We start from the raw sequence: 18,332 nt of genomic DNA on the forward strand, positions 1-18,332 counted from the left end.
CCAGGCGCCCCCTAAACCGTATTGAAATACTGAATCTCTAGTGCACTCCAAAGAAATGGAAGACTTAAAAAATAAAGGGGAGGGGTGCCTGGGTGGCTCAGCTGGTTAAGCGTCCGACTTCGGCTCAGGTCGTGATCTCGCGGTCTGTGAGTTCGAGCCCCGCGTCGGGCTCTGTGCTGACGGCTCGGAGCCCGGAGCCCGCTCCGGATTGTGTGTCCCCCTCTCTCTCTGCCCCTCCCCTGCTCATGCTCTGTCTCAAAAATAAATGAAACATCAAAAAATAAATAAATAAATAATAAAGGGGAAATGAAAACCCAGTCACAGAGTTTCCCCCTCAAACTTCAGGTAGGATAATCCCGAGTCCTCAGACCCACGCGCAACACTCGTGAAAAGGGCAGGAATGTTCGTTAGGACAGCGACCACGGAGACCTTTGTTTTTCCGCTGCTTTGAGAATTCACATAGCACACGATTCGCCCACTGGAGTTGTACAACTCCGCGCTCGTTGGTGCAGTCGCAGAATTGTGCAACCATCACCACAGTCTGAGAACATTTTATCACCCCAAAAGGACAGCCTGAACGTCTAACACGTCATACGCGGGCCCCGCCCCCCAGCCCTGGGCAACCGCTACTCTACCTTACGTCTCCATAAATTTGCCTCCTCTGGATTATTTCCTACGAATGGAATCCTAGGCCATGAGGTCTTTTGTGACTGGCACAATGGCTTCCATTAGCACATAACGTTCACCAGGCAGAACGTCTTCCAGGTTCATCCACGTTGTCACGTGGGTCTCGGTCCTTTCTCTCTTTTTTACTGCCCAGTGACACTCCGTTGTATGGGCATATACCGATTTTGTTTCTCCATTCACAGTTGATGAACATTAGGGTTTTCCCAGTTTGGGGCTACAGGAATAATGCCCCTGCAAACATTGGTGTAGATGAATGTTTCCATTACTTAGATCTTCTTAGATTGAAAAGTAAGTTCAGGGGCGCCTGGGTGGCGCAGTCGGTTAAGCGTCCGACTTCAGCCAGGTCACGATCTCGCGGTCCGTGAGTTCGAGCCCCGCATCGGGCTCTGGGCTGATGGCTCAGAGCCTGGAGCCTGTTTCCGATTCTGTGTCTCCCTCTCTCTCTGCCCCTCCCCCGTTCATGCTCTGTCTCTCTCTGTCCCAAAAATAAATAAACGTTGAAAAAAAAAATTAATTAAAAAAAAAAAAAAAAAAAAAAAAGAAAAGTAAGTTCAGCCCCCTGCTCTCTGCCAAGGCCCCGTGGCACGTACGTGCCTTGTGTTGACCAGTAAGGACCGCAAAGGGCTAGAGCAGGGGTAAGCCTCAGGCACTATCAGGAAACGGGGTCAGAGAAGAAAGGGCCAGCCTGTGTAGAGTCTCGTAGACTTTGGGTCTGAATGAGCTGGGGGACCATGGGTCACACAGAGGCGCCATGTTGTGAAGGAAGGTTCCAGGTCTCTCTCCAACCCGGGAGATGGGAGACTTGGACCACAGGGCAGCAGCGTAGGTGGTGAGCGGGGGCCAGACTCTAGGTGTCCTTCCCAGGTGTCAGGAAAACCCCAGGATCAGATGTGAGTGGAGGTACGGAAGTTTCAGGGTTGACTCCAAGATTGCTGGTCTGAGCTTTAGGAGGGGGGTACTGGAGTCAGACAGTTTTAGCTTTGTTAGGTTGACGTTCTAAGACACCCCGAAGTGGAGAGCCTACCAGGGAGCTGGATGGCCGAGTGTGAGCTCAGGGAAGGGTCAACGCTAAAAAGATCAGCGTGGACGTCACCAGCACCACGTGGGTGGTTCGAGCCACAGCCTGGACAAGATCCCCAAAGGAGACGAGATCCCAAGGAAAGACCAGAAATACATAGAAATGTTAAGAAACTGATGTCCTTTTTATCTCGTGGCCCCAAATCACCAGCGTTTCCTAAATCCTGTAATCTCCTTCAGCTGTGACGTCACTGACTTCGTCAATGTGGTGGGAATTTCCCAGATCTGTCCTCTGTGTCCCCAGCGGCTGACCCGGGGATATGGACCACACACGGCCTCCCGGGCCCTCCGGTTGTGTCAGATTTGCCACAGACGTTCTGGTGCATCGGAGGGCGGGGAATTTAGGTGTATCTGAAGGTCCTCTCGCTGAGAAATTCTGGGTTGGCTGGGTCCTCGACCGAGGCCACGGCTCCCGTCTGGAACCCCCGCCCCCTGGGACGGAGGGGACCGCAGCAGCCCCCCACCCCGACTGGCCCCCGGGGTTCGGCACTAGCTCTTAGTGCCTTTCCTGAACCTTCTCCGCAGCCAGGTAAACCTTCCTGCTACTGAACAACCTTCCCGGAATGACTGGGCTTGAATGTGCCGTCTGTGTTCTGACAGACAAGGTGGGGAAGGTCGTGGCCAGAAGGCAGGTTGAAAGCAGACTGATGGCGGAGGCTCCCCCTCCCCCCCCCACCCTCCCCCTCTGAGTTTATCTCTTCTAGTCAGAGCCTAGGGCCGGGCTGAGTCACAAAGGAGGACTGAGGACTGGGGAGGACAGGAAGGAGGAGACAAAATCAGATTCTGGCTCTTTTATAAGGGACTCCTTCCTTGTCTCTCTTTCGAGGCCACGCTTCTCGGTTTTAAGCTCCCTTTTCAGGCAACTCTTCTCCATCCAGCAATTTAGGAATCCAAGAGGGGGGCCCCCCGGGGGGGGGGCTTCATTTCTCAGGTTTCGTTAACAGACACAGGGATGAAAGGGAACCGAGCTGGAGTCTGGGTTCATGCTCTCGACATGAACGTTTCTCCCAAAACACGAGGCCCGTCCTGGGCAGAGAGAGGAAATGCACACACAAGAACACGAGGAAAGTGACAGGCTCTGCCGGGGAAAGGTTGACTCGGCTTTAACATCAAAGGCAAGACTCTGAAGGCAAGAGGTGTCCCCCCCACCCCCCGCCGCTGCACCCTGCTCCAAAAAAAGTCACATTCTGGGAGCATGAGGGCTGATCTTGATTGAAAACCCATACACTGAATGTTCTTACCACCCCTCCATTTAATATCTAATAATAAATATGAATTTATTCCAGGGGTGCCTGGGGGGCTTCCGACTCCCGATTTCGGCTCAGGTCGTGATCTCACGGTTGTGAGTTCGAGCCCCGCATCGGGCTCTGCGCTGACAGCTCGGAGCCTGGAGCCTGCTTCGGATTCTGTCTCAGTCTCTCTGCCCCTCCCCTGCTCGTGCTCTCTCTCTCTCTCTCTCTCTTTAACTCTCTCAAATACGAAATAACACGTTAAAACAAAAAATCATCGGAGAACTACACTTGAGACCCTAAGGTTTCCAGTGACACAAGGAAAAATCGAGGTGTCAGTGATTTCCCTCCTAATCTTTCTTTCCTGGCAATACGTTCCTCCAAAACTCATCTGTGGCTACAACACACACAAAAAGACGTGGTGCTGAGCCCTGGGGAAGTTGGCGGGTGGTACCGGAGCCCTCCGGACCGTCCTGAGCGGCCGGCCACCTACCAGTGGTTCATCTGCGGCCAGCTCTCCGTCCCCTCCTTCAATCCGAAAGGCTAGTTAACAGGAACAAAGGTAAACAAACAAACCAGCCTGCCAGATGGGTTTGTTGTTTCTTCGCAAACAATGGCAAAGCATTTCTTCCCAGGACAGTGAGCAACTGTGTATCTAAAAAGTGTGCCTCCAAGCGCTAAAGAAAGAGGAATTGTTCTCTAGAAAAAGAGAATAGGTCTTTTGGAGCTACAGAGTGAAGTCACCACGGCGCTTTTCTCCTATCGCCAGAGAAGACAGGAAATGCCATCACTAGAGACCCAGAGAGATGCTCCTGACTTTCTGCTGGAGGCAAGATGCTTTTGTGTCTCTTCCAAGGTGATGACAGACTTTTAAAAATGCCTGATGGTACGGCAGGTGGCAACTAAACTTCCTTTCCCCTTTCTGGTTGAACCTTAAAAATATATTGGGGCGCCTGGGTGGCGCGGTCGGTTAAGCGTCCGACTTCAGCCAGGTCACGATCTCGCGGTCCGTGAGTTCGAGCCCCGCGTCGGGCTCTGGGCTGATGGCTCAGAGCCTGGAGCCTGTTTCCGATTCTGTGTCTCCCTCTCTCTCTGCCCCTCCCCCGTTCATGCTCTGTCTCTCTCTGTCCCAAAAATAAATAAACGTTGAAAAAAAAAAAAAATACAGATAAGGGGCGCCTGGGTGGCTCAGTCGGCTCAGCGTCCTACTTCGGCTCAGGTCATGATCTCATGGTTTGTGGGTTCGAGCCCCGCGTCAGGCTCCGTGCTGACAGCTCAGAGCCTGGAGCCTGCTTCCGATTCTGTGTCTTCCTTTCTCTCTGCCCCTTCCACACTCATGCTTCTCACCCCCCCCCAAAATAAACATTAAGAAACAATTTAAAAACTATATACAGATAAAATCTATACAAATAAAAACCATCCTTCCAATTTTTGTTGTTGTTGCTGTTAGAAATCTCCCAGGGACAGAAATCTCCCAGGGACCGGGGGCAGCTAAGATAAGATAAGAATCACAGGGAACCTAAAATAAACAACCACAAACTTAAAGAAAAACTTCAATGACAAAGCTTCCAAGAAAGTTTTACTGCACTGCAAGAGATCACCGTTAGGCTGTGAGAATGTCTATTATTCACACCCCACAATTAGGTACAGCAGCTGCTCTTTTTTACTAGATTTATATATAATAGACCGTTAATTTTTAAAACTCCACAAAAAAGCAAAATATAGCACTGATCTGGGAACAGTCACTTCCAAAAAAAAAAAAAAAGTGGAAAAAAAAAAGCATAAACACTCAATTGAGGACAGTCAACCATCTGGAATTTTAAATAAAACTCAGATTCCACAGATGAAAACAAAGGAATACAAAGACTTGAAAAGGCCAACGAAAAAAAGCAGCTTGCAGCAAATATGCCTGGGACAAATATTATAATTTCCTCAAAACCCACAGCGTGGTGGGTCTGAACGCTAACAGCTTCGAAGCCCGACTCGGGATTAATGAACACAGCTACGAATCTGTGTGGCCAAGGGGAGCCGTGGATGCGGGCTTCGGGGGAAACTCAACCACCTTCGGCCCTGCCCGAGGGAGCCCTTCACCCCCTCACTTCAATCCCAAGCCACAAACCTGGGAGCGTTTGGGATGTGATGGGAGTCGCATTCTGATTTATGCAGAATGGTCAGATGATTACAGAGGAATGATTCGGGAAGGTCTATTTCCCCCGACACATTTATAATACAAATAACCTTCTCAGTGAATTTGTTTCAAGTTCCTAAAGCACCTGCCTCTCAGCATCATGCTTAGCTGCTTAACTCCCCCCATCCTCCACCCCCAGGCCATCTGGGCACCGGGCAGGGGACCCCACTCACCGTCCTGCGGCCAAGTTCCCTTCACTCCTTCTCCCCATGTGCCTTCACCCCGCTGTTCCTGTCATGCTCATGCTGGCTTTTGCTACCCAGAATGCTCCTCGTGCACAAGGTACCTGCACTCCAGAAGGCTTTTTTACCTATTCTTCAGGACAACTCTTTCTTTCGTGTTCCTTAAAATCCTAATTGTGCTGAAGAATCCGATTAACTTTTTTTTTTTTAAGTAAGTTCCACGTCCAACGTGAGGCTTGAACTCACAGCCCCGAGATCAACAGCATGCTCTATGGGCTGGGCCAGCCAAGTGCCCCCCTGATTAACTCTCAGGATAATCTTAAGCAGCCGATGAGACACGGCCCTCCCTTGACCTCTTCCCGGGGTATACCTCTGTTACTTCCAGACCCAGACAAGGAGGATCTCCCAATAGAGGGCCAGGGTGACCAGGGGTGGGACTTTAGGGGCAGTGATCCTTCCCTGAAAAGGCTAAAAGCTCTTACAGTGGGATTCAGTCATTCAGTCCACACTGCATGCCCAGATGCGCAGGGTGCTGCTGTCCTCGTGAAAACTGGTGGACACAGAGGAAGAGAAAAGGGGATGAGGTGGGGGTGTGGGCACAGCAGCATTTTAGATAGAGAGGTCTGGATGATGTTTCTTTCTTTCTTTTCTTTTTTTTTTAATGTTTATTTACTTTTGAGAGAGACACAGACAGAGTGTGAGCAGGGGAGGGGCAGAGAGAGAGAGGGAGACACAGAATCCGAAGCAGCCTCCAGGCCCCGAATGGTCAGCATAGAGCCCGACGCGGAGCTCGAACCCAGGAACCGTGAGATCATGACCTGAGCCGAAGACGGACGCTTAACCAACTGAGCCACCCAGGCGCCCCTGGATGAGGTTTCTTGAACAAAGTGTAGGAGCGGACTTGCAGAGGTCCGGGGAAACACCCTTGCGAGCAGCGGGAACATCAATGGAGATGCCCTGAGGTGGGAGAGGGCTGGGTGTGCTCACGGAACAGCTGATGCCAATGTGACCAGACGGAGATGACGGATAAGGCCGAAGCAGGCGACAGCTGGACCAAGGACAGCTTCCAAAGCCACGTTAGCGTGAGGGAAAGCCACCAGGACGTGCGTGGTCTGCTCTGTGCCACCACAAGGTTGCACGGACTCCCTGGCGTGTGGAGAATGTTCCGAATGTGGCAGGTGCAGCAGAGGGACCGGGGGGTACAGGTGGAGATGGGGAGCTGGGCCACGGGCCACGGGGCGAGCCCGGAAGCCGAGGGGGGAGTCGGGAAGCCTGGAGCACTCCTCCGGGTGAGACGATGAGGGACTGGACGAGGGTTGAGAAGTGTTTGGATTGAGGACATTTACTGAAGATAGAGCCGATCACAGGACCTGATACTATACAGAAGATGGGGTGCAAAGGTGGCCAGAACAGGTTAAAAAGGAGTGCCACTGACTGACTGGAGGAAATGCAGATTGGAATGGGGTGTGATAACAAGGAGTTTCGGGGATCCAAAGTTTCTTTCTGGATGGGCTACATGGGCCCCTGCCTCCCACAGCCCTGGGGCATCACTCCCAGTGCTGCTGGGCTCCAGAACCCCCTCTTTCCTTGGCGCACTGGTCGGGGGGCGATGCTGCATTGGGCACACGGCGGGAGGTGACAAGCAGGTGCCTGGACAGAGGAGAGTCCGTTGGGACACAAAACATCAGTCAAGTAATTCCCGGTCTCAGAAGAAAAAGGTGTCATTCCAGCTCCCGAGGGAGAAACCCAGAACCCAGAGTTGCACTTCAGATCTATGGAATCTGAATTTCAGTGAGAACACAATTTCAGTGCCCTGATAACTAGCTATGCTACCCCATAAATGACAGGACAGACTGTCTACGGTTCTGCGGGTGACAGAACCACAGTGGTGACAGGCCCTTGATGAACAGAATGCGACTATCACGTGTTCTTCCAAAACAAAACAAAACACACCTTCTAGAGATCTATTAGACCAGGGGCTACCAGTGAGCGTCGTATCAGCATGACCTTGCCAAAGACCAACAACTTCTTTAGGGCTCCTCGCTTTGGGATTTATTTATTTATTTATTTATTTATTTATTTATTTTCAACGTTTATTTATTTTTGGGACAGAGAGAGACAGAGCATGAACAGGGGAAGGGCAGAGAGAGAGGGAGACACAGAATCGGAAACAGGCTCCAGGCTCCGAGCCATCAGCCCAGAGCCTGACGCGGGGCTCGAACTCCCGGACCGCGAGATCGTGACCTGGCTGAAGTCGGACGCTTAACCGACTGCGCCACCCAGGCGCCCCATGGGATTTATTTAAATAAAAGAGGTAACCCCAGGAAGGAGGAACTCTTATTGGGAACGATGCTCCTCTCCCAGGCCACGAAATCTAAAAATCTCTTAACAGAGTACCCAAAGTTGCATCTCAACAGGACCGAAGGGATCAGAGATAGATTTGTAATTACATGATCACATACGTACGTTCCTTTCATTTTTCGCTTTCCTTCTGTCGCTTTGCTGTAATCGCTCATAAAAACATGTTCTTAACATAGCGCTACAAAGCTGCCTTGTAGGAAATTAAGTCCCTCCCTCGGTTTCTAAATAGGACCTACCCAATACCTAACTTCAAGAGGAATGTTATCTTCTAGTATCCGTTTTTAAACATCCCCGAAACCTCAGCGGGGGGAAAAAAAATTTACTGGTCAACTCTACGTAATGCGGCATCTTGTAAGAACTCTCTGAGTTTCTAAACATTTTAGTGAGTCACTGAAGGTACTGTATAATTGTTTCCTCTAGAACTCTTCAGATAACCACTGCCAAACAGCGATTCTGCTCCCGGCCAGTATTTTGTAATGAACCATACTTTCCACCTGCTGGGAGAAGTTTACTTCGAGGTTCCAGTCAATGTTGGCCGGAACCTCCTGACTCCCCTTCTGGGGCAACAAATCTCCATAAATCCCTCTTACGCGGTTAGTGGTGACCGCTGTGGATAGCCCTGCGACAGCCTCAAAGCTGGAGCTGCCCCAAACGATCCCTCTGAAGTTCTCTGCTAACTGGATGCGATGTGCAGAAATCGCCAACAAGAGTGTATTTACTTCTGTTAAAGACCGTTAGTCTTGTAAGTGACCGAAGCTTAATCGAGAACCGTAAACCACGTATGCTTTGACCTCGTATTCTCTTTCTGGGAATTCAGCTGGGAGAAACGATCCCCACCCCCCCACACACCAAACAGCTATTAAAGTAATGAGTTCGCTGCAGTATTGTTTATATAAGTATGTAATCAGAAACCGGTAATAGCCTATAGATCAAATATTAAAGAATTAATTAAGTATTCAATAGCATTAGAATGATACATAGCCACTACAGTTCTAATTATGAAACTTGTATGTTTTCGCGTACAAAAGTGGAAACTGCTTATGATATTAAATGGAGAATAAATAAAAATATAAATCATATGTATATACGACTCATATGCTTAAATGTTATATATTCTTATATAGATATTATATATACACCCATATCTGTCTCTCTATATACATATCAATATCTTTATGTCTATAAATGATGTCTAGAAGGAAACTTGGAAAAACGAAGTTCTGATTTATAAAAACTTTAAGTTTTGGGGTTTTTTTTAACTTTCTTCATATATTTTTGAGACAGACAGTGCGAGCAGGGAAGGGGCAGAGAGGGAGAGGAGACACAGACTCCGAAGCAGGCTCCAGGCTCCGAGCCGTCAGCCCAGAGCCCGACGCGGGGCTCGAACTCACGAACCGTGTGATCATGACCCGAGCTGAAGTCGGACGCCTAACCGACTGAGCCACCCAGGCGCCCCGAGTTTTTGTTCTCTAATCCAGAGTTTTGGTAACATTCTACACAATATTGACAACTAATAAATGAATCCTAGCACTCCCCCCTTCAAAAAAAGGAGGGGGAGGGGCGCCTGGGGGGGCTCAGTCGGTTAAGCGTCCAACTTCGACTCAGGTCACGATCTCACAGTTCGTGGGTTCGAGCCCCACGTCGGGCTCTGTGCTGACGGCTCGGAGCCTGGAGCCCGCTTCGGGTTCTGTGTCTCCCTCTCTCTCTGCCCCTCCCCAACTGGGGCTCAATCTCTCTCCGTCTCTCAAAACTAAATAAATGTTAAAAATAATTTTTTTTCAACACTACGTGAGAGAGTTGCACGTAACATGGGAACATGGGTAGATACAGACAGGGCGGCATAAAACCCATCTTTTCTCCTAAACACACGAACAGCAAGTATCCTATTTTACAACCAAGGACCTTAAGACTTAAAGATCGACTAGCTGGCTCACTCTGAAACGCCCCCCCCAAGACGACCATCCCTCCCTCTACTTCCTTCCTTCTTACTACCTTCCTTTCAAATCTTGACAAAACAGGAAGGAAACATCTTTTGCATAAGGAGCTATTTTTTACCGTGCAGACTCTCGTGAGAGACTCGTCTACTCAAACGAAGCAAAATCTAGAGGAGAAATAATTTTCCAGTGGCATTCCAAACCGAACTTGGAAACACGCTCTAGGCAGTAATGAGATCCAGCAGTAATCCTGTAAATTCTAAATCATCCCTTTGGGCAGATAGGATGTCGCCGCTATGTCAAAGGCCCCTAGATGTGACACCAGCAGACCTGGATGCGAGTCCCAGCTCTGTTCCGCTCCTCCCGCCAACCGCTGCCGTCACCAGAAAGGGGAAAAGATCCCATTTTGCCGTGTTTTTAAGAGTCCCCTTTTCAAAAATAAACAAGATCACTCACTAATAAGAGTTGGGGGAGGGACGCCTGGGTGGCTCAGTCGGTTAAGCGTCCAGCTCTAGATTTGGGCTCAGGTCACGATCTCACGGTTCAGGAGTTCGAGCCCTGAATTGGGCTCTGCACTGACCGTGCGGAGCATGCTTGGGATTCTCTGTCTCTGTCTCTGTCTCTCTCTCTCTCTGTCCCTCCCCCACTTGCTCTCGCTCTCTCTCTTACAATAAACTTTAAAAACCAGTAAGAGGGGAACCAAAAGGGAAAGCTCGAAAGGAGACACATTGGTCATCAGCGTTCCATCTCAAGGAGCTCCTTGGCCACAGCTGACTGCCCATGAAGAAGTTCACAAGTTGACCCGGCCTCCTTGCATGGAAGTTAAAGAATCAGTCGGTTAAGCGTCCGATTCCGGCTCAGGTCATGATCTCGCGGTTCGTGGGTTCGAGCCCCGCGTCGGGCTCTGTGCTGACAGCCCGGACAGTCGGGTTGACTCTCCAGCCCCAACGCCTCCAGCCTCCTGGTCTGGAGTAAAACGTTCCCGAGGGGAACCGTGGAGAGTAAATGTTAAAACGTAAAAGATATCAGTTATGAAAATCCAGAAACATGAAGACCTGAGGCCAGACAACTAAATAGCCAATATCATCCGAATAATTTTTAAAGTCACAGCGTCTCAACATCACCATGTGCGGTCACTCCAAATAATGGTAAATATTAAAACACCGCAAATACGCATTTGCCTACCGATACGCGTCCTGGAATTCTAAAAGGTTTCCCAGTTTCCTGGGGCGCCTGGGTGGCTCAGTCCATTAAGTGTCTGACTTTGGCTCAGGTCATGATCTCACAGTTTGTGCGTTCGAGCCCCACATCGGGCTCTCCTCTGTCAGCGTGGTGCCTGCTTGGGATTCTCTGTCCCCACCCCCTCTCCCTCTGCTCTTCCCCTGCTCTCTCTCTCTCTCTCTCTCTCTCTCTCTCTCTCTCAAAAATAAATAAACAAGCAAAAACAAAATAAATAAAAGGTTTCCCAGCTTCCTCAAATGTCATTTTAATATAATTACAAAATGCTTCAAGAGAGCATGGTGTTTGTAATTCTTCCCGGCAGAACATGTGACTCAGAAATGTGTGCTTGCGATTCTCCTTAAAATAAAAGGAACAGCACGTATCGCAAGATATTATTTAACGTGTATCTGTACCACCTGTAATTTACTTCATAAATTACTATAATTTCTGATAAAAAGGGAACAGAATTCAAACTACAGATATGACGGACTGTACAAGACATGTGATTAACGGGGGGTAAACAGAACAAAAGGACCCGATCGTAACACAGCAAAGACACACAAGGATCCTCAACCGGTGACACGAAGTCTAACTGAGGACAAAGTTGACTCTAAGACTGCTTCTCGCCACTTCTTAATTATTTCTTCCACCCTGGGAGTATTTATCAACAGCCTGCTTTGTCCCGCCCGGACACTCGAGCTCAAGATACAACGGTAACCAAGAAAAATTCTTGCCCTCATGGAGCTTACGTTCTAGTGTGAGACGCAAGGAAACAGATACGTAAAAATGTTAGACGCTGGTAACCACTAGGGAAAAACAGTAAAGCAGGGAAGGTGGGGGCAATGAGGAGGGGAAGGGGGGGGGGGACTTTGTAAGTTTACATAAGGTGGACAAGACAGACCTCAATGAGAAGACCATATTCCTGCGAAAGAACTCAGCAGGTGAGCTCTGCAGGTATCTGGGGGGAAAGCTTTCCGAGGAAATAAAAGGCCAGTGCAAACTCGTGGTTCGTGGGATCGCGCCCATCGGGCTCCGCGCTGAGAGCACAGAGCCTGCTTGGGATTCTCTCTCACGCTGTCCCTTTACCCCTCCCTGGCTCGCACACTCACTCTCTCTCTCTCTCTTTCTCTCTCGCAATAAATAAACTTAAAAAAAAAAAAAAAGTGGGGCACCTGGGTAGCTCAGTCGGTTAAGCATTTGACTCTTGGTTTCAGCTCACATCACGATCTCAAGGTTTGTGAGTTCGAGCTCCAAGTTGGGCTCTGTGCCGAGGGTACAGAGCCTGCTTGGGATCCTCTCCCTCTCTCTCTGCCTCTCCCCCATTCGTTCTTTGTCTCTCCCCCTCTCTCGAAACAAATAAACATTATTTAAAAAAAAAAAAAAACTAACAGGAAGCCAGGTCATGTGGGTTCATATGTCATGATCCACTCCAGAAACAGCATGTACGTTCCAGACTAAGGTAAATGCTGAGAGTTCTTGTTGAGGGCGTTGGCTAAATCTCTAAGCTATATGGGTGGATAAAGGTCAGTGAAGACACACAAAGCACCGAACAAAGAAACAAACAGGAAGAGGGTATAAACTGTGCAAGGTTGAGGGAAGTTCAAGCGCCCAGGGAAGCAGTCCAACATCATGTCCAGATTGACCGCATTTCCCTGAGGATCACAATAGGCCACTGCGTTTCATTCTGAACCTTAGTATTTTGTTTCACTGCTTCCTTTCCATCACGGAAAAGACCTTCTTTAATGAACGGTCTGGAAGAGGCTGGCATGTCAATCTGGGCACCACGGACATCAGGGGCCAGGTAATTCTTTGTTGTGGAGGCCGCCCTATGCATCACAGGATGTTGAACAGCGTGTCTGGGTTTCACCCACCAGATGCCAGTGGCAACCCCCCCCAAAGCTAATCCCCCCCCCACACAACCAGAACTATCTCCAGACATTGGCACATGTTGGGGGGGGGGGGTACAAAATTGTGCCAGCTTGAGACCCACTGCTCTAACGTGAACAGATAAAAATTTCATCTCAGTTTATCAACATTTTTTTTTTTGCAACGAATGGGTTGATCTTCAGGCATATATCTGTTCCTAACTTCTAAACACACCCAAAGCCACGTTCTATCTACTTATAGCTTAGAAAGAGTAAACGCCTCAGCCGTTCCAAATACCTTCCTGTCTCAGGGCCTTTGCACTGGCTGTTCCCTCTATGGTTTGCCCCAAGCAACTCCTCCTCATACTTCGAGTCTTGCCAAAACGTTAAGTGCTGAGGGCCCTGGGAAGCTTCTCCCTGGTCCTGGGTCCAAGCATGTTAGGGATTCCTATCATCTGCTCCCAAAGCCCCGGCACACATACTTTGTAGCTACTCTCACAATGAAATAATTATTTTGGTCATGATTATTTAACGTCTCTTCCGTTTCAGCAGCAACGAGATCTTCCCCGTTGGCTCAAGCAACACCAGAGCACTTACACCAATTACTGTGGACTCAAATTTAAATGAAAAAAGTATCATCACTGGCCAGCTCTGGTACCTTATCACTAACATAGTATGATGCCCTTACTTCCTAAGGGATCAAGGAACAAGGACACAGACCACAGCCTAACCATAAATCTCTTAGGGACCTCCAGGTGACTCCGTGGGTTAAGCATCCAACTCCTGGTTTCGGCTCAGGTCATGATCTCACGGTTCATGAGTTTGACCCCCCGCATTAGGCTCTCTGCTGTCAGCACAGAGCCCACTTTGGGTCCTTTGTTCCCCTCCCTCTCTCTGCCCCCCCACCCCATGCTTACATGCACGCTCGCTCTCTCTTTCTCTCTCTCTCGCTCTCTCAAAAATAAAAATAAACCTTAAAAGAAGTGCTATTTGTTACCGATTTCCTCTCCTGCTTCAGTTCCTGGACGTAGCGGGCTAGCTCCACGGTGATGTGTGAGGTCATGTTCTCGGAGATAACTTCGTGCTGCCCGGCGTAATCGTTCATTTCGTTCAGGGTGGAAAGGAAGGCTTTACATGCTGTATACCTACGGAACAGAACATACGGCACCCCTTTGCAAACAAGGTCACGTCCGCTCTAACGCGCTGCGCGCTGACAAAACATTAATTAAAATCAGGTTAATGTGCATCGACCTCCCAGAGGATCCTGACAATTCATTACACGTAAGAGTGTTCCGATCAAAATGGCTCGGAATTAATTACCAGTGAGACACTTTGCATTCTGGGGGACGCCGAATCACTCTATATAAGGCAGGATTTGGCTCTGTTAATACTCGGTCCAAAGATACCCCCCAATACGTATACGTGGTAAATGCACTAATGCAGTGGATATTTAGGTCTAAGTGAGAGACATAATACTCTGGGGCCATCCACGGTAAGGTGCCTTAGCTACCGACTGAAATGGACACATTTCTCGGTGAAACAGACTCCTGATGTTACAAAGTCAAATCAAGACTGCGGACTGCATAATCCACACTTCCTGTATTTGCGTAGATTAAGCTTTTCCCAATCACCTTCACTGAAAACAATCTGGAATAGGTCTAGTGACTCCGACAAAGGGAAGTTAGTGGAGCAGGGTCTTTATGGTTCTTCCCGTTTAAAAACTGACACAAAGAGGAGCGGGGAAGGCAGCTTAGTTTTGTAGATTTCATTTTTTCTTTCCTTCACCATCATCACCACCCGCATAAAGATATCACCACATGATGATCGGTGTTAAACAGACCTGTATTCCTCTTCTTCCTTCGAGTTCTTTTTAGGTTGGTATTTCTTTGCAAGATTCCTAAAACAAAAATGCAGACAATGTCACCTTCTGTAGAGAGATGACTGAATGACTGAGAGAGAAAAAAAAAGACGATCGAGAAATCAGTGATGGAAGGTGAAGTCAGTGCTTTTGTTGACAACTTAAAAAAAAAAATCAGAAAATGTCCACAGTTGAAAGGCATTCATTTCCTTCGTTTTTTTAAAAAAATTTTTTTAACGTTCATTCGTTTTTTGAGAGACAGGGAGACAGAGCGTGAGCAGGGGAGGGGGACACAGAATCCAAACCAGGCTCCAGGCTCTGAGCTGTCGGCATGGAGCCCGACGCGGGGCTTGAGCTCACGGACGGTGACATCATGACCCGGGCTGAAGTCGGGTGCTTAACCGACCGAGCCACCGGGGCGCCCCATTTCCTTTTTATTTATTTATTTTTTTTATTTTATTATTATTATTATTTTTTATTTTGGGGACAGAGAGAGACAGAGCATGAATGGGGGAGGGGCAGAGAGAGAGGGAGACACAGAATCGGAAACAGGCTCCAGGCTCCGAGCCATCAGCCCAGAGCCCGACGCGGGGCTCGAACTCACGGACCGCGAGATCGTGACCTGGCTGAAGTCGGACGCTTAACCGACTGCGCCACCCAGGCGCGCCCCCCCATTTCCTTTTTAAAAAGTGATCTCCACACCCAACGTGGAGCTCAAACTCATGACCCCAAAATCAAGAGTCCCGTGTACCACCGACTGAGCCACAGGGAAATATTAAGAGCAATAAATAATAATAAATAAATAGAGCAAATAAGAACAGAGAGGGGCGGGGGCACCTGGGGGGCTCAGGTCATGATCGCACGGTTTATGGGTTCGAGCCCCGCGTCGGGCTCTGTGCTGACAGCTCGGAGCCCGGAGCCTGCTTCGGATCCTGTGTCTCCCTCTCTCTCTGCCCCTCCCCCGCTCACGCTCTGTCTCTCTCAAAAATAAACATTAAAAACAACGTTTAAAAGAAAAGCGCAGCGGGAGGCACTAGCTGATGTCGACCCGGCTTGAATCGGAGAGTACAGACCCTGGGCACCCGCGAAGCCACGTTCATCGGCAGCCCTGAGCTGACGATGGGTTTTCCCACCAGGCCACTGCTCCTTTGTGGTCCTCTGCAGCCGAATAGTATTACCCTAAACCCACGGAAAGCACGGGGACTACGTCCAAAATGTTCAAATTAAAACTCCAAGTGCCAAGGGCATGCCGTCAAGGCGGTGTGGCTGCCCCTCCAAAGAGCTAACGAAAAGGGGAAAAGGGGAAGGAAGCCTTCTCGGAGGAAGCGGAGACAATATTCGGGGGACGTTCCCGCTATGACATTTAACGGGAACTTTCAACCTGCCCAGCCGATCTGCACCGAACACACTCCGACCGACGAGCCCGAAATCACTCCTATCTCTCTTCCGAATCTCATCTCCAGGTCAAGAATCCAGATAATGTCTAGAGTCAACACGCTGCGATTTACACAAAAGCTAGGAGGCAAACATGAAAAAAGAAAACTCACTCACAGGGGTCTCGCTGGCTGATTTCTCGTGGGGCCTGCCTCCGGCAGCTGTGGTTTAGAGAAACAGCCAAAGGCTGACTAATGGTCCACAGTGGGAGCCCTCACCTGAGGGCTAGTCCTCTTTTCTAGTAGTTACTTTCACTATTTCACATCTTAGTTCTTTCATTTCCCCTGAATCTACAGAATCGTCTAGAAAAAAAAAAAAAAAAAAAAAAAAAAGGGCCGTCCTAAGTTTACAGTTTGGATCAGGGTACATTTCATGGACAAAGTGGATGCGATCTCACCTCTAACAGGTATTACTAGATGACATGAGGCCGTGGACTTGGGTAAAAAGTCTGTGTGTCCAGTTCTTCATCCGTGAGTCCGAGGGGGCTGGGTGAAATGGCCTCTACTGTCCCTTCAAGTTTGGAAATTCTAGGGGAGTATGTAACATCCGCTAGAATATTGATCGTTGTAATTTAAAATGAAGATACGAGGGGGCTCCTGGCCGGTTCAGTCAGTAGAGCATGTGACTCTTGATCTTGGGGTCGTGAGTTCAAGCCACACGCTGGGCGTAGAGATTACTTAAAAATAAGGTCTTTATTTTTTTTTTAATTAAAAAAAAATTTTTTTTTAACGTTTAGTGATTTTTGAGACACAGAGAGACAGAGCATGAACGGGGGAGGGTCAGAGAGAGAGGGAGACACAGAATCTGAAACAGGCTCCAGGCTCTGAGCTGTCAGCACAGAGCCTGACGCGGGGCTCGAACCCACGAACTGGAGATCATGACCTGAGCCGAAGTCGGACGCTTAACCGACTAAGCCACCCAGGCGCCCCAAAAATAAGATCTTTAAAAATAAAAAATAAAATAGGGCACCTGGGTATTTCAGAGGTTGTGTGTCCGAGTTCGGCTCAGATCATGATCTCCCAGTTCATGAGTTCGAGCCCTACACTGGGCTTGCTGCTTTCGTCACAGAACCTGCTTGGGATTCTCTCTCTCTCTCTCTCTCTCTCTCTGCCCCTCCCCTGCTTGAGTTCTCTCTCTCTCTTTCTCTCAAAACTAAATTTAAAAACCATTAAAAACAATTAAAATAAAAAATAAAATTAAAATGTGACTTAAAGAAAAAAACTAATGCAAAAGAGGGAAACCTTGTCTGCTAAAAGCACAGTACAGTTCTTTGAGCTGGTTTGACCACAATCACCCCGTAAAAGGGAGATTTAGTAAAAACAGTCTGTCCTCCTTACAGGTGGCGGGGACAAAAGGGGAACACGTGGAAAGCAGGTGAATATATAACCAACAGGTTCTTGTTAGCAAACACGGGAGACTGGAGTAGTAAAAAGCCTATTGGCTGCATGTGAAATATTTTTTTAATGTGTATTTATTTTTGAGAGAGCGGGAGACAGAGACAGAGTGTGAGCAGGGGAGGGGCAGAGAGAGAGGGAGACACAGAACCCAAAGCAGGCTCCAGGCTCCAAGCTGTCAGCACAGAGCCCGATGTGGGGCTCGAACTCATAAACTGAGACCATGACCTGGGCTGACGTTGGACGCTTAACCGAGTGAGCCACTCAGGTGCCCCTGCATGTGAAATGATTTTTAATGCAAGGTTTTAAATATTAATCATTTCTTCTGTTCACAATAAATTATAAATGGAAAATACCACTTTGAAACTCACATCTTCTATAAAAATTCTTTCAAAACTGTTATTTTAAATGTTTATTGAAATCTGACTTCGGCTCAGGTCATGATCTCACAGCTCGTGAGTTCGAGCCCCGCGTCAGGCTCTTTGCTAACAGCCTCGAGCCTGGAGCCTGCTTCAGATTCTGTCTCCATTCCTCTACCCCTCACCCGCTTGTGCACGCGGGCTCTCTCTCTCTCTCTCTCTCTCTCTCTCAAATATAAAAGAAAACATTAAAAAAAGTTTTTAAAAAAGTTAAAACAAAAACCCATCATCTTGTGATGAATGAGTATCACTTTGATCATATTAGCATACGTAAACAGCATTCAAAATGCTTCTTAAAAGCACCGATGAATAATTCACTCTATAAATGCCAGCAGAAAACTAAAAGCTTAAGAGGTCTGGAAGGGAAAGTCAGGATATTTCTCTCAGGGACCACTACAAAAAAAAGATCAACTTTCATTTGCATTCTCTGGAGATGGGCTTTCTTGCTCTATTTTGTACGAGGTTATTTTAACAAACAAGCAA

At 48.4% G+C, this 18,332-nt stretch overlaps 1 protein-coding gene across 10 annotated transcripts in view; it reads right to left on the reverse strand.

Moving 5' to 3' along the window:
* FNBP1 (formin binding protein 1) overlaps positions 1-18,332 on the reverse strand; it is a 144,374-nt gene that overhangs the window by 64,742 nt on the left and 61,300 nt on the right. For all 10 annotated transcript variants that reach the window (XM_040482638.1, XM_040482634.1, XM_040482632.1 and 7 more), the window contains exons 3-4: positions 14,585-14,641; positions 13,742-13,889 (exon numbers count right to left, since the gene is read on the reverse strand). In XM_040482638.1, coding sequence (XP_040338572.1) covers positions 13,742-13,889; positions 14,585-14,641 — 205 coding nt within the window. The remainder of the gene's footprint in view (positions 1-13,741; positions 13,890-14,584; positions 14,642-18,332) is intronic.

This window comes from Herpailurus yagouaroundi, unplaced genomic scaffold (assembly GCF_014898765.1).
Source record: "Herpailurus yagouaroundi ecotype Mexico unplaced genomic scaffold, PumYag 160, whole genome shotgun sequence".
Classification (NCBI taxonomy): domain Eukaryota; kingdom Metazoa; phylum Chordata; class Mammalia; order Carnivora; family Felidae; genus Herpailurus; species Herpailurus yagouaroundi.